This window comes from Camelus bactrianus, chromosome 5, assembly GCF_048773025.1.
Source record: "Camelus bactrianus isolate YW-2024 breed Bactrian camel chromosome 5, ASM4877302v1, whole genome shotgun sequence".
NCBI lineage: Eukaryota > Metazoa > Chordata > Mammalia > Artiodactyla > Camelidae > Camelus > Camelus bactrianus.
Window position 1 is genome coordinate 85987080 of NC_133543.1, and position 27231 is coordinate 86014310.

General features: G+C 36.4%; 2 protein-coding genes across 9 annotated transcripts in view; one reads left to right on the plus strand and one right to left on the minus strand.

The window, feature by feature from the left end:
• Window positions 1-15777, minus strand: part of GLS (glutaminase) — a 76646-nt gene extending 60869 nt beyond the window's left edge. For all 3 annotated transcript variants that reach the window (XM_074364258.1, XM_074364259.1, XM_074364260.1), the window contains exons 1-3: window positions 15118-15777; window positions 2342-2438; window positions 1868-1989 (exon numbers count right to left, since the gene is read on the minus strand). In XM_074364258.1, the coding sequence (XP_074220359.1) occupies window positions 1868-1989; window positions 2342-2438; window positions 15118-15518 (620 nt within the window). In that variant the 5' untranslated portion in view covers window positions 15519-15777. The remainder of the gene's footprint in view (window positions 1-1867; window positions 1990-2341; window positions 2439-15117) is intronic.
• Window positions 15778-15976: 199 nt separating this feature from the next.
• NEMP2 (nuclear envelope integral membrane protein 2) overlaps window positions 15977-27231 on the plus strand; it is a 299056-nt gene continuing 287801 nt past the window's right edge. For all 6 annotated transcript variants that reach the window (XM_045512007.2, XM_045512009.2, XM_045512008.2 and 3 more), the window contains exons 1-2: window positions 15977-16283; window positions 19731-19832. The gene's annotated coding sequence lies outside the window, so the exon portion shown is untranslated. The remainder of the gene's footprint in view (window positions 16284-19730; window positions 19833-27231) is intronic.

The window sequence follows — 27231 nt, forward strand, 5'->3', positions numbered from 1 at the left end:
ATATTGACTTCAACCAAATCTTTCCACCTTTATGAATCACTTCTCTGGGAAAAAAGATTCCACTGTCCTAACACCTTCTTCCCACCTACACGGAGCTGAGATAGTTTATTTCTGGCAACACTAACAAGAAAACTTATTTTGAAAACAGAGAAAAAAACTTCTCTGGAGCAGTCACCTTTCCAGGTGACCTGAAAAGGTTAATAGTCAGAGGTTTTGAATCACCTCATTCCAGGGAGGAAGAGAAATCATATGCCTATAAACGTAAACTTTTCCACTGCCTCCTCACATGTACCACTAAGCTTTGTCAAGTTGGGAACTGCCTATATTACAATCATCAATTAAAAAAAAAAAAAAGGATCAGTGTTTAAATAATGCTAATTATTATTTTTAAAATATACTTATGGGTAGAAATTTTATGATTCTGTTTTTTGACTTCATAATCAGTATATTTAAGTTACTTTTAATTTCATATTTAAACACAGCAATATGTTTATGAAGCACAAAAAAAATTTAACCAGTATTACAAAGGTATAAAATACTGCTTTCACTTAGGAATTCCAAAGCAATTCCTCATACCCATTATCAACAAATCTACCTACCATCTCTCTGACAACTTCACTTTCAGATACACTAAAATAACTCCCTAAAAAGCACCATAATCAAGATACTTTGCACAGTTCATGAACTCTAAAAGTAAAATAATCTTTACTGCAAAAGCACAGTTAACTAGACATTTCCTTCTCTTCACAAAGAAACAGGTTCTGAAGATTCACAATTCCTAACACCAATTCCAACGTGGACCTAAATCTATACTTTATAAGGTCAGCTGAATTAACAGATTCAAGAACCTTGTGGTGAAAAGATAAAAATCCAAACTGTCAGCAGTGCTTCACAGTATGCCAAGATATCTGGGAGGATCTCAGCTAAATACCTTTATCTGCAGATGACTTAATACTCTAGGACATTCCCAGGAGATATCTAAGAACAAATCATCTTAGCCCCCAAAAGACAATAAAAGAAAAAGTTAATAAAAATACATACATCCAAATAAACTTTCAAGGCAGATGCTGGAACTTTTTGGATCTATCCCAACCTAAGCCTATGGTCTAGAAAAAGCCAATGTCTTACAGTAGTGTTTACAGTTTTATACTAGTTTTTACCTAAGTTTAGTAGTTCAATAGTTCATCTCTTTGGGATCGATGACAAACATGCTATCTATTAAATCATTAAGCAATCAGACAAGTAGGAGCACATTAATGAAGAGAAATAATAAAGATAGCCAAATATAAGAAGGTCAAAATTAATATTTTCAATAACCAAATCAAGGCATTAATATCCAAAGTCTGCATTAAGTTTTTAAATAATCTGGAAAAAAATCCCAAATAGCCAAAAGCCTATGTAGTAATATGTTTGAAGAGAGGAAAGAAGCAGACAAAGGAGATAAGTAAATCTGAGGAATATACACTGCCTGAAAGAAGCCTTCTCATTTTATGATGTCATCTAAGTCACCTTGTAGGCAAGAAACAGAACATACTGAGAAAGCCTGCAAGATATGCAGATGAATTAAAGATTAATTTAAGCCATGATAGGACAAACAGTGTGCTCTATTCAAACTGAACGCAATAAAGATCTGTGGCTACATTTCCTCAGAACAGTTTCAAAGTATAGTCTTAGCCTCAGTGTATTATAGAACCTTAATGTGCACCAGGTTGTTCCAAACAATTGATGTTTATAAACACCCTTCCCCTTTTTTTTTTTCAGTTACACAGGAAGCGCTGGCCTTCAAAGATGCAATTTTCTTTTAAAAGAAAAAACACCATATAGCATAGCAAATCACCATTAAAGGTTTGGCAGAAATTTTTTTTACTTTTTAAAAAGATCTTTGTCTAGCATGACACCATCTGATGTTGTTTGAAGAGTTAATCTTAACATATCCATACACTCTTTCAACCTGGGATCAGACGTTCGCAATCCTGTAGATTTGAGTGCCTGTTTTTAAAAAAATAAGAGTTTGTAAATATAAAGTGCAAATAATGTATATGCTTATTCCAACTACAAGTTTTTAATTCCTGTATATAAAAACTTCTACCCAAGACCTGAGTATGTATATGGCATTTTAGTGTCACTATTACCCACTTTCTGGACATTCTCATTGTTTCTTTCATTTTCTTTCACTGATTACCTTGAAATGAACATGATGAAAATTTGAAAATAAGAGAAATAGTGTCAGTCAGAATCTACATTTCAGATGACCTTTAAGACTACATTTCAATATTACCATATTATTGATTCAGTATTACTGACTTTAAAAAAATTAAGACAGAAAAATATAAAAACTTACTGTAATGAATTTATGAACAGGTATTTTCTCTTGTCCTTCTGCAATTGTATAGAAGAGCAAATCTTCCAAGCTAGGTAACAGACCCTGTTTTATTTTACTAAAGGGAAAAAAAAAGATAAAATTAATCCTTACATGAACATTCTAGCAGATTTTAGCTACATGTATTTTAAAAATAATCATTGAACCAGACTCAGTTGAGACTACTGTACTGCTCATCAAGATCTACTGTCATAATAAATGCTGATTTATCAAAATCAAACCAGTATTATTGAAACTCTACTGAAAAACAAGCAAAAACAAGATTCATTAACTCAGATATTTTTTAATCTCAGGTTTCAAAATCTTGACTACCATTTCTAGTAGTGCTAATGCCTAGCCATCTGTTAATGATGACACCCTTCCTGTACAGCCTAATACAATCACCTAATACTAATTATAGAGCCTAGCAAATGTTCAATACTTTGTTCCGTTGTTGTTGTTTTTTAATATGATGACTATACATGTATATTGTTCAAATAGTTAACCTGACTGTAAAATCTTGGGGAGAGGGCAATTAAGTACTAGAACAATATACATGTATATTGTTCAAATAGTTAACCTGACTGTAAAATCTTGGGGAGAGGGCAATTAAGTAAAGATTAGTGCACAAATTCTTGAATCCTGGCTGTAATACTATCTGAGTAATTCTGGGTAAATTAACCTTTTAGTGATTCAGTTTCCTCATCTGAGAAAGGGACATAATAGCACCCACCTCACAGGGCTGTTGTGAAGATTAGCTGACTTGATACTTTTGATACCTTTGGAAAACTCCCTGGTAGAGAGTAAGTACTCAATTGTTGGCAGTTGTAGTTAATATTTTTAAAGTGATCTATGCTTACATACACAGATCATATGCCACAAGTCACAAAGACTGTTAGAATAAAAATTTTACCACAAAAAACACATTAAAATCTTAATTAACTAATAAGCTAGTATAAGATGCTATAATTAACCAAACTTTTAAACAACAAAAATTTTTTCCTCTTCGCTGAAAAGCTTTCAGATAAACTATAATGAATCTATTAAATGTCTTTTTTTTTTTGGCTCTGGAAGGGAAATGAACACACTTCAATATTCTGAATGTTTATGACTGTCATAAGTGATGTTGTAAGATTTATAATGATACTGTAAGAATTATAGATCTAAGGCAGACCAATTCCCCTCCCCATCCATCACTTATTAAAATCAAAGGAAGAAATAAATACATGTGTGTATATGTATATATGTGTGTATGTATAAAGTGTCTGGAAAGAACTTCACCTGTATTTCAAGAAAGATGGAAAATTAGAAAGAAAGGAGGAAATATTTTTTTAATTAAATTCAGAACTTAATATTATCAATTCTTAACTAGCCATAGGTATAATGGTACTTCAACAGGAAAATTGAATACATTACTTTTGTAAAATTAACTGTCAGAGAGGGTAAGTCTACTGTGTTTTTATACTATTAAAAAGAGCTTTTCTAGGTATTTTGTAGGTCTAAATATTTCCTGGATTACCTGAACATTATATAATAGTTCCGTACTTTAATAAACCACATTTATTTATTTCCTAATATAACTGCTTCCCTAACTATTATCAGTGGTCCATATATTTCTTGAAAGATAACAGAATATAGTGTTGGTTCACTTACACATGCACATTAAAATTTCTAAAGCAAACATTAATGTTGGCATTAACATCATTTATACTTGTTTTCAAAGCTGTTAAACCAACTACTAGTTTTTAAAATCAGCCTTAAAATATAAGAATTTCATGCCAATTAAAAACAAACAAACAAACACATAGGATTAATGTAATTTAATGACATATCCCAGATATATAATTACTCTCTGAAACAATTTTAACTCTTAGAGGACTTTTTAAAATGTATTTGGAATATTTTAATAATAAGAGCTAAAATTTATTGATCACTTTTGTTCTAAGTACTCTTCTAAGTGTTTTACATGTATTCTAATTAAATCCTCCAATGATCTTATGACAGAAGGTACTATTATTGTCCAAAACATAGTATAGTTCCCAGTACATAGTAAAGGCTTAGTATATTTATTATTTGTTGATAAAAATCACTCTATCCCCATTCCACAGAGGCTCAGACAGGTCAACAAACTTCCCAAGACTACATAGTGGTAAAGATGTATTTAGAACCCCCATTTCTCAGAATCCAGAGCCCAAACTATTTATCACTAGTTTTACTGGCTCTCAAGCCTACTAGCTAGTTATTTCCTCTATTAGGCACAATTTTTCTAGATCTTACCCTGATCTAAAACCATTAAATAGCATTCAGTAATACTGATGACTTAATATTTAAAGAAAAATTGACCCAGCTGTCAAAAGAAAAAAATCAGTGGAAAATAACATACCAATTACTTACAGAAAATGGTTTGCCAAATAAACTTCAGGTAATGGTAGTTTTTCACTTTAAAAAAACTGCAGAATAAGCTTTCTATGTATTTATCACACCAGTAAATGGTATTTGCTTTGCCTAAAAGCTATGTAAGTAACATAAAATATACACTTCTTTAGCTTATGGTACATAGTGCAAAAAGAAAAAAAAAGAAAAAAGGCTGTTTTATTGCCATAGCTAACAAAAAAGGTAAATATTTACTTGCTTTTGGACCAGAGACTAATTTTTATCCACAGAAGAAAGATTTAAGTCACCCCTAAAAAATATGCTCACAAAATAAATGGTAAAAATTGATTAAAAAAAAATACTACCTATCTCAGCTGTTAAAAGCTCAGGCTCTGATCTGAGAATGGTTCACTTCAACAGTCTGGTGAGTAAATGCAAAGATTCTTGCCAAACTTTCAAACAAGTAGAAATTACTCCAAAGACCTTTCTTGATAATACCCTCTTTTCTTTCCCCAAATTTAATATGGCTTTGTGGCAACGTTTCATGATGTTTTTGCTATCAAAACTCGAAAGTTAAAAATTACAGTTTTCAGACTATATAGTAACTAGGAAGTCCTTGAGAAGTATTCAAGATTTAATGACAAAAAATAGACTATAACAGGCTTCAAACTGTAATACCAACAATTGCTGATAACTCCTTAGATCCCTTAGGAAAAACATAAAATGGTTATGACACTAAGCAACTGAGATAGGATATACAAAGATTAGTAAACTCAAAGAAAAATCCTTGTTTCATATCTTTTTATTCCTTCCCTTTTATTCTCCCTCATTTCCTTCCCTTTTATTCTCCCTCATTTCCTTTCTAATTTCTGCCTTTAAGGTCTTTTCACCATCATTTTGTTCCTTTTTTACCCATTCTTTCTCCTACTTTACCCTCACAAAATACCTGCTTAAAAAATAGAAATGATTTTTTTTAAAAAATGAAAAAGAAAAATACCATTTATTTAACTGTCATCTACAATATGTACAGCATTATAGTAGCCATTGCTTACAGTCTAAAAGGGAAATAAAAGACACAAAATGAGAAATTACAAGAAAGAAACAATGGGATCCAGTCACTGGAAATTTACTTCATTGTGGACATTATAATAAGGTAAAGCTTTTTTACAAGAGGTGGAATTTGAGTGAGACTTGAAAGATGGGTAGGAGCTGCAAACACGGTAACAGAAGAGGATTTCTGGCAAAAGAAATAGAAGGACAACAGCAATGAGGGTAAACATTCACTAGGTATTTACAAAGAACAGCAAACAGTTAAAGCACAGGATATGTGAATTAAGGTGCCAGTTTCTACCCATTAGCTGTTAAAATGCCTGATTTTCAGGGTTGAGAGCGATCTATATAAATCAACTAATAAATAAGGAGACTGCCAAAAAACTTACATATGGAATTTAAATTCTGCAAACATGAAAAGATACGCTGCATTTGTTTATTCTATTAATCAGTTTCCCAATACCAAGTTTGAATTGAATATAATTTGACTTTGTACTATCTATTCTATTAAAATTTTCTAAGTAAAAAAAAAAAACTCCACAAAACGAAAAGAAGAAAATGAAAAGTATTAAGAACTGCAAAGTGAGAGGAGGGAAAAAAACTGAGGAGAGAGAGTAATAGCTAAGAGGTAGAGGGCATGCCTAGTATGCATGAGCTCCTGGGTTCATTTCCCAGTACCTCCATTAAAAAAAGAAAAAAAAAAAAAAGAAACCAACTATACTGTCTTATTTTGTTAAATAATGTTTCATACTATTTAACTTTTCCAAACTATAAAGACTAGAGTAATGCCTGCCTTTCTTTCTTTCTTTCTTTCTTTTTTGGTCAACTTCATGTAATGCATTACATAGTATGATAAACCCATTAGATAATCAAAAAACTTTTTTTCAACTAGGTTTAAAAAAGACACCCACTAACAATACAAAATAATGCTTTTGTGTTTTTACATGTGTCTTCATTTTAAAACAATCATCTTTAAAAAGTATTTAGAGATGTTCTTCAATCAGTTTATCATTTTAAATTTAGAGTGACTTGATTGATAGAAAGTGTCCATCAACACTGTAAATTAGCAGATTAAACCTGTGAGGCTGAAAGCTGAACTGATGTTGGCTGACCATCTAAAACTCTAAGTGACAAATTCTGTTCATCCTCTAAATCGTTTTGCCCCAAGGCTAATTATTGGTGAATTTAAAAACAATATATTTTGTCTTTTAAGCCTTTAAAAATGGACTTTCTGTTGTTTTATATTAAAAGTCTATGTATTAAAAGCAAGGTGGGTAAACTGTCCCCAATTTACAGAAAAGGGCAGAGTCTCAAAGTCAAGTAACATGTCCAATGTCACACAACTCAAGTGGCTGGACCCAGAATTAGTCCTAGAAAGCCAGTCCTTGGTTCCCAGTCCCAGATTCTTCCTGCTATGCCACACCAACTGTGCTCAGCTGTTACACTTCATCTTAGCAGGAATACCTGAAATTTGTTCAGAATAATAAAAGATGAGTCTCCTTACATATCGAAGAATTTCCATTCAAAATGCTAATGGGGAAATTACTTATGTCAGATAACTAAATTGTTACTGTGCCTTGTTAAAATTTACAAAGCAAGGATGAGATTATATTAAATTAGGGCTGCTGTTTTGACTGGACTTCAATTAAATGTATTCAAGAGCAAGCCAAAATAAGAAGCACAAAAGTCAGCTTTACGTGAGGAAGTGGCCAGGCTGTCCACATCAGCTGATGGCAATTTGTCCACATGTACAGCTTTAGAAGTCTAGCCCACAGAGACAGTCTGCCTGACTGCAATGGGAGAACAAGGACCTGACAGATTAGGTCTAATGTCCGACTCTGTTAGTCCTTCCAACCACGTATTCCTTCAGTCAAGTGTCCTTGAACAAATCATTTTAGTTGTAAAAATATAAGTATGTGAATTATGTCACTGCAATCACTTTGATATCACACTAGAGATGACTTCTTCAACATAACTAAAATAGATAGATAGAAGTTAACGAAAGGCAGACTTCAGCTATATATGAGGAAAAACAAAACAGCTCTGAAAATGGAATGGGCTGACTTCCAAAGGTATAAATTCTCTTGTCAAGAAGTATTCAAACAGAGATGAATAACAACATGTAGGAAGTATAACAGAAGAGAAAAAAACTTCAGCTGGGGAGTGGGTTTTTAAGGTCTCTTCCAATACTGAACCTAAAAAAGTAATCAATAAAGTATTACTCTCCTAATAGTGGAATAAAAAACAAAATAAGTCCTAATATTGTATGAACTTGGTTAGTTCATTTATTACCTGTAACCAGTTTATAAAATGTCAAATAAGGTGGAATTCAATGTCTTTAAAGTCACTAACTCTAATTCTCAGTTTTTGAGTTGTGGAAAATAGATGTCCTCCTAAATTCCTATACTAAAGATTATAAACTTTACTCACACAGGACCTATATAGACATAAAAGACCTACAGATACACTTTTTACATACAAGAGCTTAATTATCTGGGTTCTTTTAAAAGTAAGGGGAGTACTTAATGCCATTTACTGTAGACTTAAAAACTGTCAGAATGAAAAATTTTATATTTGTTTTACCCCAATTTTTTAAAAACCTAAGGGGAATTGGATATAGAAGGTGAGAGTGAGGGAAAATAGCCAAAGTAGGAACATGAAAGCCAAAACCAAAACATAGCAACTGATACAGGATACAAAAATCTATAGAACAGATCATGTAAAGCAGAACCAATCAGAATAGGAGAGAACACCTTACACAACTAAATACAGTTTAGTGCAGGGGCTACCTGTTTTTGTAAATAAAGTCTTATTGCAAGACCACCATGCCTACTTGTTTACCTATTGTCTATGGCTTCTTTGCTACAACAACTGATTTGAATAGTTTTAACAGAAACCAGATAGCCTATAAGCCAAAAATATTTACTATTTGATCCTTCAGAGAAGAAGTTTGCCAACACTTGCCTTAGAGCATCACTGTATTTTAGCACAATATAGTAATGCTCTCTTACAGTAAACATGAGTTGAACAAGAAATGTTGAACTCTATTCATTATAATGTTTCAATATGGCAAAAAAAAAAAGTAACATTTTCTAAGGAGACTTATACCAAAAATAGTTTAGAAATTAAAAAGTCTGATGTCTAAGGATTAAAAGTGAATACAACTAGATAATGCTGATGAATAGGAGCTGTATAAATCCATTCATAATCTTTTTCATAACTTTTTTCAATGTGATGGTGCTTATTATACATACCAGAAACAGGATATTAAGATAGCAGACTAGGACAGCAAAGCAGAGATATACAGGTTTAAAATTTAACAGATGTGTTTCCTCTTTATAGAAGTTAAATATACTCATAATGGGAAATCTTAAAAGTAACTATAAGGAGACAGGAAAAACAACATCCATTCTCATAAACCACAACCTGCCAACAACATTTTGGCTTATTTCCATCACCTTTCCTAAGCATTTTTTAAAAGCTTAAGATCACTTGAGATCAAACTGCATGGAAAAATTTATATTCTAACTTTTGACTTAACATTGTATTATCTTATAGCCCTAAAAAGTATCTGCATTCATTTAAAATAACTAAATAAGAAAGTCTCATATGCGTGTACCATAATTTACTTAACCATTCCATTTATGTCGAATACAAGTTTTTCTTCACTTTTCTATAAGAAGCTTAATATTGTGCCAAAAACATTAGTGAATATATCTTTCTACACCTCAGTTTGTTAGCCTAAATTCCTAAATAGGCATGAACATAATTAAAGTTTTTCATATAGTTTAAAAATTGTTCTTCAGGAAGTCTGTACTCTTTTAACTCCTACCAAGAATCTAAGGAACAGGCTATGTCACTCAAAATATCCTCATATAGACGACAATTTAAAAATCTTCTTTAGAGGCCTGTACCAGAAATTAGTAGGCAAAAATACATATTTCTAAATCCTGAAAGCTATCAATCTTTTGTTTGTTTATTATGCAACATCAATAGTTCTATGCTTTAAAATAGTGCTTTCATTATAAATGCTTTTAGAAATCACCAACCAGAAAATACTTCGCAAAAGAGAACCAAGATACATTAACATTTTGTTTTAATTACATTATAAGTGGTCAGAAAAGTCACCAAGCACAGTTCTCTGTCATATACACCTGTATTTCATAACCAAAGTAATTTTATACCTGAGTAGATTCCAGGATAAAATCATATTAACAATGTGTCTACCTGAAAGCTATTAACCTTAGAGATATCTATAGTTACTAAGTATTTTTATAAATATATATATATATATATATGTGTGTGTGTATATATATATATATATATATGATCACTTAGTTTTAAGCATTCCTCTTTATCAAATGACTTAAGCGAAATGGCAGGCAGGCAACTCCTTGGTTTATACAGCATTGAAGACTGAGATCCTTAAAAATGCAAATAGTACAAGTAGAATTTCAGTTTCTATAGCTGTAATTTTTCTTCACCTCAACATCAAAAGAAGGAAGTAGTATAGCTTTTTAGTGATTTATTTTTAAAGTTAAAGAAACCCACAAATAATGTCAACAAATTTCTCTTCAAGGTAACTTTTATGTTTTTCAGACTAAAACAGTGCCGTCCATCACTACCCTCAACCGCCACCTACTTTTCCCTATATACAGCCTTTACAAAAAAAGACAATTCTGTTTGGTAGTCATTTCTTCAGTTAGTTGATTTTTAGGTAGGCAAACTTCTTTGTGAAAATGTAAAGCCTGGAAACAAGAAGCTAAAACTCAAGACTAAACTCCAGGATCTAATTCATGCTTTCAGTGAACTTTAAGTGTTAATTAGCAGCATGTAGTTTATTCGTTACCGATTATGTACAGATATTATCAACAGCTAAATGGATGCATGTGGTTTAAAGTAAACATTAGGCAGCAAAAAGTTTTATGATGTATGTTATGGCTGGCCATTCAAACAAAACTAAAACTCACTGATAACTGTAATCTAGAAAAAAACTTTAATATTGAGGAAGTCACAAGTAAAATATCTGAGGGGTTCATTGAGGGGTTCATATTTTCAATCTTGATTTTAATGTAAGTGAACTGTAAATACATTTACTTTTATAAAAGAAAATGCATTATTAAAGAATCATAACAGAATCTGTGACCTATTTCAACAGAGGTTCCTGTCTTTCAATTCCAAAATGTATTATCTATAATTGCTAAATACTGTTTCAACTTCATTATCAGTACTATTTTATAGACTTAATTCAATGTTTGCTGAAATGCGTTAAGTATTTAATCTTACTTTGAAATTCAATTCTCACAGCATATGATGTAATGATTCTTTTCCCCTTGATTTCCATTTATCAGTAAATACAAACTACCAAAACAAAATCATACTATCTGAAGCTTGCTAAAAATCATTCTTGCTTGCACTTTCACTTTTAATATATTTTAATTACATTTGTTCAATTAAAAATACTTTAAAAGGCCATGACTTCCTGTAAATGAGCAAACATACAATGATTGCATCATGGGAATGCAGTTTTTAGCAGATACTACCAAACTGCCTTCTAAAATAGCTGAACTAATTATACCTCCACCAGTAATGGAAGAGTTTCTATTTCCCACACCCTTTGCATCACTTAATTTAACATCTGCAAATCCAATAGGGAAAAAATGATCTTGTTTTAATGGAATACTTTCAACACTGTACCCTGTAGGAATTACCTCTTTTTTAAAGAGCATACGTATGCTGATACTTTCCCAGCATTATCCTTCTCTGTCATATCTCTTTTCTTTTCTAATTAAACAATAAAACTGCCCAAACAAAAAAGCAGCTTAAAAAAATGTCCCCTCATCCCCACCTGCCAACCCTTCCCAGGGATCTTTCACTGAGACAGAATATACACTTCTGGGTTTTACAGAAATGAAGTATGGCATTCTTGAAAAGAGTGTGATAAAAATGTTCACGTTGGGCAAGTACTGGCATAAAATAAAGGTTAATCAAGAATCCTGAATGCTACACAGTATGGCTTGTGACTCTGACATAGTGCTCATCCTAGTCCATACTGGTTTTCTGGAAGGAGTGATATTTTGAAATTAAAATTTAATAATTAATTTCAAAACAGTATGCAAAATAGATTGAAATGAGGCAAAAGAATGGATACAGGGGTACAAATTTTAAATCTGAAGTAAATATGAGAGCACAGCTTGGATAAATGATGAAATATTATCTACACAGAGATGAGACTGAAAGCTGAGAGAAGGATATGCTGTCAAGAAGGCAGACAATAGGGAAAGAAGCAAAGGCCTCTCAGCCTCAGGCCTTACCCAGTGAGCAAACCCAAAAAGAGCCAGGGAACAAGAAAGAACAATCCAAAAATTGAAGAGAACCACACAAAGTGGTTTCCAAAACAATGTAATGATGGTAAGAAAATTAATTAACAGCACTGCAGAGCAAACTGAGCAAAGATCATCACATTTTCCTGTAAGATATTTAGGACAGTAGTAAAATCTTAACCTAAACCAGTAACCTAAACTAGAACTGAAGTTGGCTGAAGGAGATGGCACAGCCTAGGATCAAAGAGTTTGATCCTGGTTCAAAGACTCTGACTATGGAAAAAAGATGAGAAAATAACTTGCTTATACCCCACCTCCTTCCAGAATATAATATGAAGGTTAATAAAATACAGAGTTGGGTCAGGAAATGAAGAAAAGCAAATATTCCAGCCATGTGAACTAATAAAATTGCTATGGTTAAGTATTAAATTCACTACAAGCTTACTGGAAGCATGGCAAAAAGGTAAACAGCGCAAATCACATCGTTTCACGTAAGTACAACAATCTCTCAAGAGAAATCTTTTCTAGAAACCAAAGAAACAAAAAGAAATTTCTGATTTGAGCCTAAAATTCAAAGGCCAATGTCCTGTAAGGTTTTACAATAAATAAAGCAATTTGATTTTTTTTAATGAAGAGTTACGTAATATTTAACACATGCCAAATATTGTTCTAATAAGCCTTTTACAAAATGTTAACTCAATTCATTTTCACGTGGCTATTTCTTTTAATAATCCTCTGTAAAACGTGGCAGAGTCCTGGGTGAGTGCTGGCATTCCAGGTGGCTTGCTGACTGAGGGATGACATATGCTTTAGAAGCTGAGCTTTAGAAAGGGCAACAGAAACAGCTTGAACCTCACCTCCAGAATAAGAGAAACGTTTATCACATAAAGACAAAATGGAGTCAAAAGAGGAAAACTACATTTGGAAACCAGATCATTCAGGAAATAGAATCTTTAACCAGATTAAAAAATGTTTTCACAATCTTGAGGTCAGTGCTCATTACTTTATATGTAAATTGGAGATAGCTGGGGTTCACTCTTGAAATCCTTGATTGAAAGCTCTCAGGTTTATCATATACTTGAGCTGTGAAGATATTACTCCAAACTTTCGTGGCAAAAAATAGACAACAATGAACTTAAGTAAACAAGGTTATCTTATTGGCCATTCAAGCTCTCAGGGCATCTGAGCAAATATTCTTGAAGGACTGCCTCCCCAAAGAATTGGTTTTCTCTGGGGGTTGGGAGGGACAGGTTGGGACATTTTCAATGTACAGTTATCAATAAGTATTAGACAAAACAGTGTTTCAAAGTTACATTAAGAATTTTTTATTTAGAAGGCAATGGAGCTAAAAGCTTCTGGGAAACATGTAAATTAGGAAAGGAGCTCAATTTTCTGACATAAGGGGGAAAAAAGAGGGACATTAAAGTCACTGAAGAGACAGACTGGAAGACATCAGTTCCCATTCTATAGCCTTTAAGGATAACTTTTAAATGCTAGTAATTGCATTTTTCGATTCTGTAACTCTGGGCACTGTATTTAAACTAGTTACATGCCTGGTGATTCACATGATGTTAAGGTAAGTGAGTACCAAATAAGATTAAGCATACACTTTCTAGTCGTCAAAAAAAATTGAAAAGCTAATAATTTGACAAAAGTCTAGATTTTTAGAACTTGAACAGATTTGAGTCATCCAACTGAAGATGTTAAGTGACTTGCTCATAGTCATAAGGCTACTTTGTGGCACAAAATCATTATCACAGAATACCACAAATTTTGCCCATCACCAAATAATTTTCTAAAATGTCGTTTTTCAGTCTGGGAAAACAACTTTAGCTTGCAATGTTTCAGGAGGGTGCCAATTTCAATTACAGGAAACATTAAGCCAGGCCTGAGATTTAAAGTACAAGAATCACACTTTCAGTTTTGCTTAAAATATTCTGGGGCTGGAGACAGTGATATATATTAAGTAAAAGGAGGTAAAACAGGTCATATGATGTCAGCACAAAGTCAGAAAAATTGCAGGGTATAAAGAAAGTAGACAGATAAATTTTTAACTACAGTGGGAAAACCGTTTGTGTCCATTTATATTAACTCAAGACAACATATCCAGGAAATTGGCTCAGAAACTGTGTAAGGAAAATCAATTTTAAGACTAAACTGCTGTGCGGAATAAATGAGTTAACGTCCTATCACAATTCGTTTAAGTCACAAAAACTCTTTAACTCGGTTTTTTCAGAGTTAAGTGTTTTATCTGTCACATTTCATCTAGGATATTCTAATTTTTATTTTCAAACATTCGCCCATCTCATGGAAAAGATCATACAGGCCAAAGCTGGTCCCCATTGCAAACAGGTGGTTTGAACTGAGTGCCCCATCTTCTCGGCCACATGACCTTTTTCCTCCTAATCTCGTTTCGGAAGCATTATTTCCGGTGCCCCAGATGGCTCTACACATGCCTGAAGAAGCTACTCTAGAAATATTAAGAATACTCTGCTACATAGGCTTCCAAAGAAATGGTGGCAGAGTTCGAAGGAGAGCAGGAAAAAAAGGAAACTTGAGCCTGGAAAAGCTACGAGTCAGGACGGCACAGGACGCAGGCCTCCTAAATGTCACTCGGCGGAGATGTTCGTGCGGCATCACCCACGAAGGGCTGGGCGGGCGGCCAGGCGCTGCAGCCTGGAGCGGGGCGCGGAGCACGCGGCGGGCACCAGGCAGCCACAGATCGGGTGAGCGGGGGTGACGTGGTGGACCAGACGGGCCCCTCCAGCCCCTTGGCGGCTCCACCCCGCGGCGAGGAAGGGAAGTGAGGATCTAGCGGAGGGGCGCAGGCGGGGAAGGCGCGGGCGGGGCCGGGCCTAATCACATGGCGCAGACGGCGCAGGCCGCCCCGGCATCTCTTTCTTTCTCTTTCTCGAACCTCCACTCCCATCCCGCCCCATCGCAGGCCCCTCCCGGGCCCGGACCCCAACCCCATGCGGGACCAGGCCTCCTCCGCCTCGCGGAGACACTCACTTTTCGCCCGAAACCACCAGCTCCTTGCCCTCGCTGTTGCCGAACGTGTCCGTCTCCCCTGGGCTGTCCTTGGGGCCGGGCGCCGGCGGGGCTGCAGGAGGTGACGCCCCAGGCTGCGGTGGCTGCTGCTGCTGCTGCTGCGTGCCCCCCTTGCCCAGCTCCTGGAGGATCTCTGAGGGGGAGCTGGCCAAGCCCCTCGCGAGGAGCCCCGCCGGCCGGCCGCCCCCACCCCACCACTGGTAGAGCCGCACGGCGGTCGCCGGGCCCGCAGCTGATCGTCCCCCGCCCCGGGGGCGCCGGCACAGGGTGGCGAAGGGCTGTGCCCGCCTCAGAACCGCGCAGGCGGCGGCAGGCGGCCGCAGAAGGTCCCGCAGTATCGCCGAGCCTCTCAGTCGCATCATGCCGCCGGGTCCGTCAGCGCCCGCTTGACAGGGGAGGATGCTCCGGACGTGGGCAGCCGCTCTCCTTCACGAACGCGGTCTCCGGCGGGACGGCGAGAGGGCACAAGTGGACAGGGACAGTGACGTGGGTGTGGTTCCGGCTTCGGCTTCTGCTCCCGCAGCCGCCGCCGCCGCCGCCGCCGCCGCTGCTGCCCCGAAGGCTGCCCGCGACCGCCTCTCCTCACACAGCGGAAGGTTCCGCACTGAGACTGAGGCGCAGGGGCGGGCCGGTGACATTCCGCGCTCACCCTCCCGGAGGCGGGAGGACGCCGGCGGCTCGCCCCTTTCGCCTGCTCTGATTGGATCAGATCCTCTATCTCGCTTCTGATTGGTTTCTGGAACAGTCAAATTTCTTTCGGCGCCCCGTGCGCGTAGAGGCGGGCGGGGGACTGGCGGGGGATTGGCGTGGGGCGGGGAGAGGAATCAAACTGACGTGTGAGGCGGGGGAGCCAGGCCGGTGTCCAGAGTAGCCCCTTCCTTCTCGCGTCTTCAGCGCCAAGGCTGCCCTAGCTGGGAACTAGAGGGGCTCAAGGGTCTCGTCATTTACGACCCGGATGCATTCCTGGACTGTGGGGCCTCGAACTGTTTGGACGACTGATGGGCAAGAGCCCCACAGCCGAGGGGCGGGCGGTCAGTGGGCTTGGCCCGGGCTGGCGCCTGGCCGGGCAGTCGGAGCTCGGCTGGTCCAAGCTTGCAGCTGCCCCCCACCCCCACCCCGGCTATCTGGTAAGGGCGTGTGGCGACGCCTCTGAGGGCCGCGGACCCGCGAAGGCAGCCCCAGACGATCTTTGTCCCTCTCCCAAATGTTACATTTACTTGAAACTTTCCATGGTTGGCGACTGCCCAGATGTGAAGTGTTTTGGAAAAAATGAGCAAAATCCTTTCAGCTATGCGACTTAGCTATTTGGAAGGTTGGAGTTTGGGGGAGGGCAAAGAGGGAGGAAATTCCAGAACACGACTGCTTTCCTTTTTAAAAATTACTTTTTAAAATATACACCGACATCTCAAAAATATTTTTGAACAGCAGTGATCACCTTAAAATTAATTTGCTTGAAAGCAAAAATGTAGACACTTCTATTTTAAAGCTGCTTCATCACTGTAAAATAGAAGCATCCGGATAATGGCTCTCTGTAAATAGTTTCAGCCTAGTATCAATTTATTCATTTATTCTTTTGAACCTGTCGGAAAAGAGACAAGGAACTGATAAACTCTGAGTTTTCCTTTGAGCCTACGTATACAATCCACTACACGATAAAAAGGTTTTTAGACGATTTCCTGCAACACTTAGACTTAAATGCATAGATCCACAAAGGTTAATGGGATGATTTTTATGAAATGGAAAGGGTGTATGTCAGGTACATCATTAATCATCGAATTTAGTAATCTAATGAATCTGAAAATATTGCACTAAATTAGTAATTAGGAAATCTGGCTGTACCTACAGGTTATGTGACCTTTGGCATGTCACAGTTTTGCTATGTTTTAAGTTTTTTTCTATCTTCTCTTTAACCAGAACATGAGAAAAGCTATCATGCGTAAAGCACTTAGTCACTTTTTTTTTAAGTTAAGATGATTGCAAATTATTTACAAGGCTGTTATTACTACTTAATGTAACCTGTCACTAAGATTTGATAAAGAGTCAAAGTAACAATATATTCAGGAAAAGGAACAGTAAGTTTTAGAGGAAAGGTTACAAATACTACCTCTCCATAATCTTTCCAGTCTGACTTATCAATGACATAAACCTGTATTGTCCCATCTCTTACGTATAACTTTGACTGCTTCCTTTCTCTCAATCACATCCAATTTATTGACAAATCCAGTTATTTTCCTCCTGGTTTTTCCTCTTAGTTTCTTAAATTTTCCTATGAAAATTCTTTCCAGTGTTTAAAGTTTTAAATACTTTCTAGTGTATTTAACAAATATAGAAAGCAAACCTAGTAATAGATTATTTTCTGAAGTTTCTACTTTAAAAATGAACTGGTGAGAATGTTTCTCCTAACATTTAGAAGAACTTAAAAGTCTGCTGAAATTTAACTCCTTATTTGAGAAGACCAACAAAAAGACAGCAAATTGAGACTACTATAATAGAATTAAAGTGTGACTCATTAGTACTTTTGTTTGATTATTTTCTTCATCTTATATAATTTTTTAAATCTTTAGTGATTTTTTTAATCAAATACAACTTTGGAACTATGAATTGGAATTAATTACGATTCCTTTAGGCTAATTATTCACCTATTAAATCATATCATCATATGAAACAAAATCTATCCCTATGTAAGCATTTCATACACCTACCATAGTCTACCAAAATATCTTCAAATAAAGTATGGCTCTTCAGATTAACATGTGGCTGAATTGTCAGAGCTACTCTTATACTTCCTCTTTGCTGCTAGATAAGTGCATCTACCCTACAATGGGTTGAGCTCTCATCGCCATTCAGAAGGTAGTCAACCATAGAAGGGAAAAATTGTAATTTATGAACTGTTTTTGTTCTAACTAGAAGAACAGTTCCTAAGCTTGTGTGTTCTTTTGAAGGTTAGAAAAGGCTAATGTTCTAAGATCATAATGTAACCTATATATAAATTCCAGATCTTGGCCTTCACAAAAACTAAAAAAGGTTGTTGTTTGTTGACCTAGAGCTAAATAGAAAATAATTATCCTTTGACTAACAGCTTAAAAGGATTACGTAAGTTTTTTGGTTTGTTGGTTTGTTTGAAATTCATCTATGTAGAGAATAGAGTAAGGTTCAGGAAACCTCTAAACAAGCTTCTGCTACTACTTCCCTTTCTTCTGTTGGTTTCCTGCTTAACAGGCCAACTTCCTAGCCTCTCTGATAAACCCTGCCAAACATAACATTATTTTTCCAAAGCTGAATTTATATCTTTATTAAGGTAAGTATTATAAATCCCTCATCTATAAAATGGTATCTCATACCATTTTATATTTATTTTACCATATGTGGTAAAATATGTGATATTTTTAAATGGATACTATTGGTATCTTATCTCATAGGGTTTTGTGACTACTAAATGAATCTATATGTAAAGGACTTAGAAAAATGCTAGTAGCCTTCTATAAGTGTTAGCTATAATTATTGTTATTTTTCCGTGACTGAATAAATTTTGTTGTGCAATGTGATTAGTTGTCACTTCTATTATTGAAAAGGCAAACTGGGAACTGTTTTAAACCATCTAACCATAAAATATCATTTAAGAAGAAGCTAGCTCCCCAAAATGAGATAATTTTTCTTCATTTTTAGAAAACAAACTAGTAATTTCCAAAATATTTTTAAAATAGAAAGAGACTGCTGCAAAGACAGTCAGACTAAGCAAAGCTAGGCTCAGTGCCCAAGGTACCAGCTATTTACAAATAACTAAAAAAAATTTACTAAACAAAGAATTGCTAGACCAAAAAAAAAAAAAAAAAAAAAAGCTAGCCTAAATGTACATGTCACATACAATTAAACCTAAAAATCTATCATTTACCAATTATGTAAATTAAATCGAAACTCTGTTCCTTCCAACATCACACAAAAATGGCAAGAGATTTTCAGCAAATTTGGAGAGACTCAATGGTCTCATTTAAAATACTAGCTGTGTGAAATTCTTTTTGAGGGTCCCCTGATGGCTGGGATGGGAGTGGAGTGGTAATCAGTTATTTTCCTTCATTCAGAGTGTTATGGTAAAGATTTCAGTTAGTTCAGTTTATAAATTAGTATTGTTTACACTTAGGTCACAGTTATACACATGGGACCTCCAGATATTTATTGATTTTTTCAAAGTGATTTTAATTTCTTTTTTTTTTTGTACATTCATAGAAAATATCAAATTGGACTAAATCCTATCCTAGACATCAAAAAGTCTTACTTGTATATTAGCAAAACTTTAGAAAGTTTTGACTTTATAAATAGTCTAAATATCAGTCAAAAGAGTACTTATTTGTGAATGAAAACAACCTCTGTGGTAGATTGTATTATTGTTTCCAAATATTTTTGTCCTTCTCAATGGAAGGACTTTACTTCTTCACCTTGTTGAATGGCAGGCTTGATCATATGCCTTGGTTTCTTCAATACAGTGTGAAAAGAAGTGATATAGGCTGCTGCTGAGCAGAAACTTTGAGTCATCACTTAGTTCTGCTATCTCTCTTTTCCTTTTGGTACATGAACAGCATGTTCTAAAGAGGAGATGCTTCCTTCACCTGGGTCCCAGAATAATGAAACAAAGCTGAAGATGACTGTGACTAACAGCATGAAGAGAAATAAACCTTACTGTAAGTAATTTCAATTTGGGGGTTATTACCATACAATGACTTAAGTTGACTGATACATTATCCAACTTGAATGAAGACTCGGCAGCCATAAGACCAATATTAATTACAAAGAGCATTTGAGAACTCTAAAAGATAGGCAGATGACCTCTAGAGCAGTTGAAACTGAGTATCACTGAGAAGACAGTCAGAATAGGCATATGCAGAATAGGCATTCTCTTTCAGAAACGATTAAAATCAAAGTTCATGTAGGAGAGATGTCTTATTGGTTATTCAATATACTGCATATATTTGGACCCTTTAACTGGGGAAAATTAGAAGTGGTTTGAAGTATGAGCTCCATATCAGTTATGCTACGTTGGTTTCATGCTATGAAATCTAATGTTGGTTCAGTGTCTAAAATTTATCACATTTTCTAAGCCCTGAAAAAGAAAAATGAACTTGGACTTTTGTCTCTTTGTGCTCACCAAATGGTAAGATTGTATTGCCAATTTGGAAAACAGTTACCGAACTCGACTGAAATCATTATTTATGAAGCTAAATCCAAAATTCAGATATTTGGGAAAGAAGCATTAGCATCAGTGATACATTTTGATGTTCAGAATACAGCAATGTATTTTGATGTCTGGGGTAAAGAAGCATCAGTATTCATCCTCTGTATAGAGTTGGTGCCTTCAGACTATCCTTATTTTTCAAGTATCTGACATTTACAGTTAGCGTGTGAGTCCCTCTGTCTAATTATAAGTCATAAGAGGCAACTCTAGAAAAGGAAGGTTGATTTGTGATAGCGCTGCTTCTTATAGTGACAGCACCATGTGGTGTGTTCTGAGGCAGCGCTTTATTCATATGCACCTCAGAGAGTACAACAATGTGGTATATTAAAAAAAAAAAAAGTCTCTGTAGAAACAGCCTAAATGTCAGTAGAAGACTGGATTAAGGTAATGTGATATTCCTACCTAATGGGACAAAATAAATTATTTAAAATTAATGATCCCCAGTATCATGTATTAAAGTGGATAAATTTTAAAAACAAGTTACAGGTGGATATGTATATTATGATACATGATTATAAAATTGTAAAACATGCAAAGCAACATATTGTTTGTAGATTTACACATATGTGGCTTAAAAAGTTTCAAATGTATATAGGAATGATAAACATCAAATTCAGTGCAGTGGTTATTATCTCTGGTTATGTCTAATGGGGAATGGGATTGAAGATGTACACAGAGCTTCGACTGTTTCTGTAATGACTGATTTTTTAAAAAATAATAACAGCCATTTCAGATGGGCAAATAGGTATGTTCATTTTGCAGGTGAGAAAATTGACACAGAAACATTAAATAATCTGTTCAACACTGTAGTGACTTGCCTTAAAAGTACCACGTATTTTTTGACTCTATGGCTTTTACCCCTCCTATTTCTCCTCACTATTCCCATCTAAATATACCTTCTGTTTCCTAAGAACTCAGCTCCAATGATGTCTTCTGTGGGAAGCCTTCCTTGATCTCTTCAGGTAGAGTTAAGGGGTACTTTCTTTCTACATCAGGGCTTGTTTGGTAATATCTTCATTTACAGTATTACTCTTAATTATTTACATGTGCCTCTCTCCCAACTGGACAAGATGACTTAAATATTTTTTAGTTTTCAATATACCCACTATCATTTTGAATAACATCATTTTCAATAACATAATTGAGGCTGTTTAATGTAACATAGAACTTATTAACTGTAAAATAAATGTGTTAGCATAAATAAAACTTTTACAATTTTATTTGAATCTTGAGTAAGTTCCTTGTCTAATGTATCTCACAAAGAGGAGGATATTTATTAAAAATTCAGACTGTAAAGGGACTTTATGGACACCTTGTTTTTTAGTGACTATCTACCTGTGCCAACCATTGTGATGGGAGCTGAGACTACAGAGATGCATAAGACATGGTCTTTTGGTTTAAGGCAGTAGATGAAACAGACAAATAAACTCCTAATTAAAATACAATATTCTGGATGCTGTAAACAGTAGGTATATACGTACATTCAGTGGATAAAGATGATATAAAAATAAATCCTATTAGAGAGATTGTAGAATATTCTAGAAGGTAGATGATATTTGCTTGGAAGAAACCCAGGTGTATGAGGTTGATGAGAGCATTCTTTCAAGAACAAAAAAGAGAAGTTAAATGGTAAGTTCCCAGAATTACAAGCAATTTGGTGTGTTATTATTAGCACTCTCCACTAAATATTTCCAGTCTCCTCCTGTGTAGGATTGCATATCCCTGCTCCCTAGAAGTTGGATGAATCCATGTAGCTTGCTTTGGCCAGAGAAATGTGATTATAAGCTTAAAAAGCAAACGTGCAATTTTCTACTCTCTCTTTCCCTGTGCTATTCTGTTAATGCTTAAAGCTGGTGGCTGCTCTGTATACCTGGCCCTGTGAGTTCAGGAAAGAAACTTTGTTATTTTAAGTGTCTGTGCTTTTGAGGCTGTCCTATCCTGACTGATCCATCTAATATGGGAGGAAGGTAGAAGAAAGCATTGTATCATAGAGAAGCCAGCATATACTAAGATCAGCCTTTAAAATGACCATTTGCCTAAAAGTGTGTGCCTGAAATATTGGAATCAGTGAATTCAAGTAAACATACTTTATGCTTTTTAAATTAAATGCCATTTCTCACTAGTTATTCTTATTTCCACAACTAATTCCAAAGTTGACAAATGTAATTTGAATCAAGAAAAAGTCTTCATAATCCATCCTTTACTTAAAATCACACTTACATAGTCACTGATCTATTTCATCAGTGTTTCAGCTGGAGAAAAAAGCATCCAGAGGCATCTGCAGACTCAGGATATATTAGCTACAACTTGGTGTTGAGCAATGGATGCTTTTACATTTCTACTGCAAGAGGCATGGTACAGAGGACAATGCTTACAATTTGGAGAACAACAGGCTTATGTTTTAATTCTAGCAGGGTGTACTGCCTTCACACAGTACTGCTTTCATGAATTTTACCTCCCAGCTAACACTGATTACATTTTAACAGTCATTTCTAGAAATAATGTCTTAATCCAAGAGAGTGACTGAAATAGTGAGAAGTTAACACCTTGGGATAGACAGAAACAGGAGAACATTTATGTTGATTAGCACTCAAGCTTTGCTAACATACTACCTGAAAGGAGGAGCTAAGAGGGTAGTATATACTATACAGGGGAGTTTATGTAGGCAAACGAGGAAATAAGGTAGGAAAAGGCCTCGACATGATGAAGGGTTATCCTAAATTGTAAGTATGTAAGGCCAGGGGCCCATGAACAGGTTGGGATACTTATCTTAAGATGCCAGAAATACTAAGAAGAAAACCAGAGGAAGAAGAGAGGATGGGGAACAAAGATGAAGACTCTGCAGAAAACTTAGTCTCCTTTATTAATTGTAGTTTTTCCTAAATAATTTGTGATGGCCAAAGGAAGTGCCTCAAGTGTTTATATTTTCTAGGATCTGCTCAAATATTGAGAGGAAAATCAAGTTCTTGCATAGTAAGAAATCCAATAAATAAATTTTAAGTCCAATTTCAAAGACTAAATTTATGTTTGTTTATTAAATACTTTAATAACGTGTGTGGATCTCTAAAGGCTTTCTGAACTGAGAGTCAGGCAACTGAAATTTAGCTCCAGCCTGGCCATTACCTCACTGGTTGACCTAGGAAGTCCATTGATCTGTCAGTGCCTCAGTTTCCTCTGTTATAAAATGGAAGCTTGGCCTCAGTGACCTCAAAGGTGCTGCCTGGGTCTAAACTGGGATTCTGAGCATCGGTTATAAGCAGTTGTGGTTTTTATCTGGAGACTATTAGTCACTTACTGATGAAATCTCCTGTCTATTTTTTTCTAACAGATATTATGAAAATTGCAGGGTGACACATTATAAATATCAAACAAGGTTAAAGAATGTTTTAAGTCCAGTGACCAGACAAAAGCTATAAAGAGCCTAGCATATGGCAGTTCTGCAAGAGCAATAAAGAGTTTACACACCTTTAGGTTAATAATCAAATATTCTTTAAGAGATGGTATGAGAAGGGGCAAAGGGATACACAGCTAAGAACCCCAGGGCCTGGGTTCCCACCTAGCATGTGAAACAGTGTCTCTGTAACCTGGTTGGTTTCAGTCTCGATGAGTTTTCTCCCAGTGGTAGACGTTATCAAGATATCAAGGTAACTATATTCAAGAGTAATTCATGTACTCTGCAGTGAGCTGACATTCACACTCATGGCATGGAACTCTGTAGTCACTCAGTGTGCACGTGCTCACTGTCATTAGAGGCAACTGTTGACTCTGTAGAGCCCTGCAGACGCCTCCAACAGTCTCCAGGACAGTATTTTGGTGCAAACCTTAGTGTGTGCTTTCAGAGAATCATTAGCGAAAGGAGATAGCCGTAAGTAAATAGAAAGCAGGTGGACTGGTACAAATGGTGTAGCAAAAAATACTTTTCAAGTCAATTACTGTAGGGTTTTTTTTTTTTTTTGTACTTTTTAAGGAGATGGTCTACCTAAGCTCCACTTATCTCTAAATAATAAAACTTTTCACTCCTAGCAACCACTTCCTGGAAAACGACCTAACAAAAAGATCAAAACAGTGAAAAGAGGTCTTTCGCACATTTAACAATGATAAGAGAGGTTTTAAGAGCAAAATCCTATAATAGCTTCAGTCATTTGTGGCTATATCCCCTATCTCTCAGATGAGCAGCCAGTGTCAGGCATACCCTTGCTAGAAATAAAACATGTATTAACCGTTCCATGATCACTGCATTCTGGGTATGACTATCAACTACCTACAAAATTTTATGACAAAACAATCGTTGAGATTTTATTGGGTGTAAAGTAAGCCCCATGCATTAACTGTACAATAATAAAACAAATTGCACTCGTTTTCTTGCCTCTCCCTCTGTTATGCTGGGCAATTTATATAACCTCAAAGGGCCTTAGTTCCCTTACTTGTAAAGTGAAGATAATAGTACCCACTTCGGGGAGGCTGTTGTGAGATTTAAGTGAGTAATGTACTCGTATTGTTTAAGGACAGGCCTATGCAGATTCAACATACATTAGCTCCTTGTCCCTTGTAGTTCATTTCTCTCCAGAAGCCGGAGTGATCTTAAGCTATAAATCATATCATATTATTCTTCAGCTTAACACCCTTAATGGCTTTCCATGACACCTAAGATAAAATTAAGAATATTCAATTTTCCCTACAAGGCCTCCTTGGCTCTGCGTAAATGTAGCTGCATCTTCAGCCCGTCTCCCATTGAGGTTTATGCTCTGACCATAATTGCCTTCTTTCGGCTCTTCAAATAGGACAGGCCTGTCTCATGGCTCCTGCGTGGTCATTGCATGAGGGGAGAGTTGAGGGGCTTTATCTTTTAATATGCACAAAGCCCATCTTTTCTTTGATACGCATAATTGGTATTTTGTAAATCTATGCAAAAACAGCTGCCAGTCCACCACTCAGTCAAATTGCTGCGTCTGACGCCCTCTTAAATTGTAATTTGGCTACACTGGAAATCAACACAACATTATAAATGGACTATAACTCAATGAAATAAAATTTTTTTTAAAAAATTGTAATTTGGGAACTGTCACTGCTTCTGCACATGATGTTCCCTCTGCCTGAAACCCTCACCTTTCTCCTTTGTTGCTGATGAAATGCTACTCTTCAGGTCTCAGCTTAAATGTCACCTTCTCAATTATATTTTCTTGTTAAGAGCTCTCATAGTACTTGTCTTTGCTTTCAAGCAAATGAATAATCCTGGTGACTGTTTCTCCCCTACTGAAGAGAGATAGTCCCCCACCATAGTCTGACATGAAGAAGGAATGTAGGAAATGCTTGTTGCTGGAGTTAAAGATTTACTAATAAAGTCCACCCAAAGATATAGCAAAAGATCTTGCTGCTGATGTGAAAAATTGGAGAACATTACTCCAGCCAGGCTGATGTCAGATTTTGAGAGTCCTTCTTGAGCCAACATCCAGAAGCAAAAGAGAAAGTAAATGCTTCCATCAAAGACTGTGCCTTTGTTTCGTGACCTCTGTCTACTTCCTCTTTAACTCATTTCCTTTCTTCCACCCCCATACACTGGATTTCAACAGTTGATTCTGGAGCAAAACTAAACTTTATATAGAAAGAGGGATTTGAGAAGGAAGTGCAGGGGTCACCAACTATGAACAGAAGAGACAAGCTACACGTACTGCCTCAAGGCAGTTCCTCTCCTGAGCTCTCAGCAGGAAAGTCCCTGCCAGGCATATCTTTGTACCTCGCTTCTAGTCTGTGTTACATGTGCCTCTGGATCATTTACCAATAGGCTAAGCTACCCGCTTTAGTTTCCTACGTTGTGCTTCTACATAAGTCTGTGAAGGGAAGTACTAATATCCTTTTCTGTTTGGATTCTAGATTTGGTCCTACTTGTCTTTTAGGCATGACAGAATACTTTATAACCTGCCACCTCTTCCAACAACTCAGGAAGCTTTAATAGGATACCCTGTCTTCCCTCCCTTCTTTCCATGATACTTAATGAAATGTCTGTAAGTGCCAAGCACTGTGCTAGGTGCCATCCCTTCTGCATTCTCTGGCCTTGGTAGTCTGTCTAGATTGACAGTCTCTCCTGCATTTTCTTGTCCACTTTGAGTCTTCCCCCCTACCTGTCTTTGATTTTTCTTTAAGGTCTGTCTCCCCAACCTGGTCTCACATCTTCCTTTAGACTGTCCCTGTTTGGAAACTCCCAATGTGAGAGGCAGGTCCTGGGGAAGTCCTTGAAGAGATTTCCCTGTCTGTGTTAAAATATATATTTACCACTTAACTGCCAGACCTGAGGCTGTTCCGAGTGAGGACCGGAGGCCCTTCCTCTGAAGTATGAGAGCACAGTGGCATCTGCTTTGTCAGGGCCCTTTGTGCTTAAATTGGCTTAGAATTTCTCTCCTATTAGTTGAGGTGGCCACATAGTCAGGTCTTTGCCTACAGATAAACAGAATCAGAACAGTCATGGTGTCAATGATCTATTTTTTATACTCCAGTTTATTTGCTTTCTCCCCTTCCCCTCCTGCCGCCACCTCACTCCAACTTTCTATGGCAGTTTCCCCCCTCTACATTAAAAACAGCTTTCTGGAAACTTCCATGGAAATTTTTTGTGTATAATAGTGTGAATTTAAGAAATACCTTCCAGGAAGATAAGTTTTATCTTTACAGAGTCTGAGTCTTTGGCATTCAGCCACCTTCATCCCTATAGAGAAATTTCATACCAAACTGTCTTTGTCTCTTCTAAAATCACACCACAGAAGATCTGTCTGTTTCACCCATAAGTGAACCTGGCCTGCCCTGTCCCAATGTTCCAAGCCCTCTCCTTTGGGTTCTAAGGCTCACCTCAATTCTCA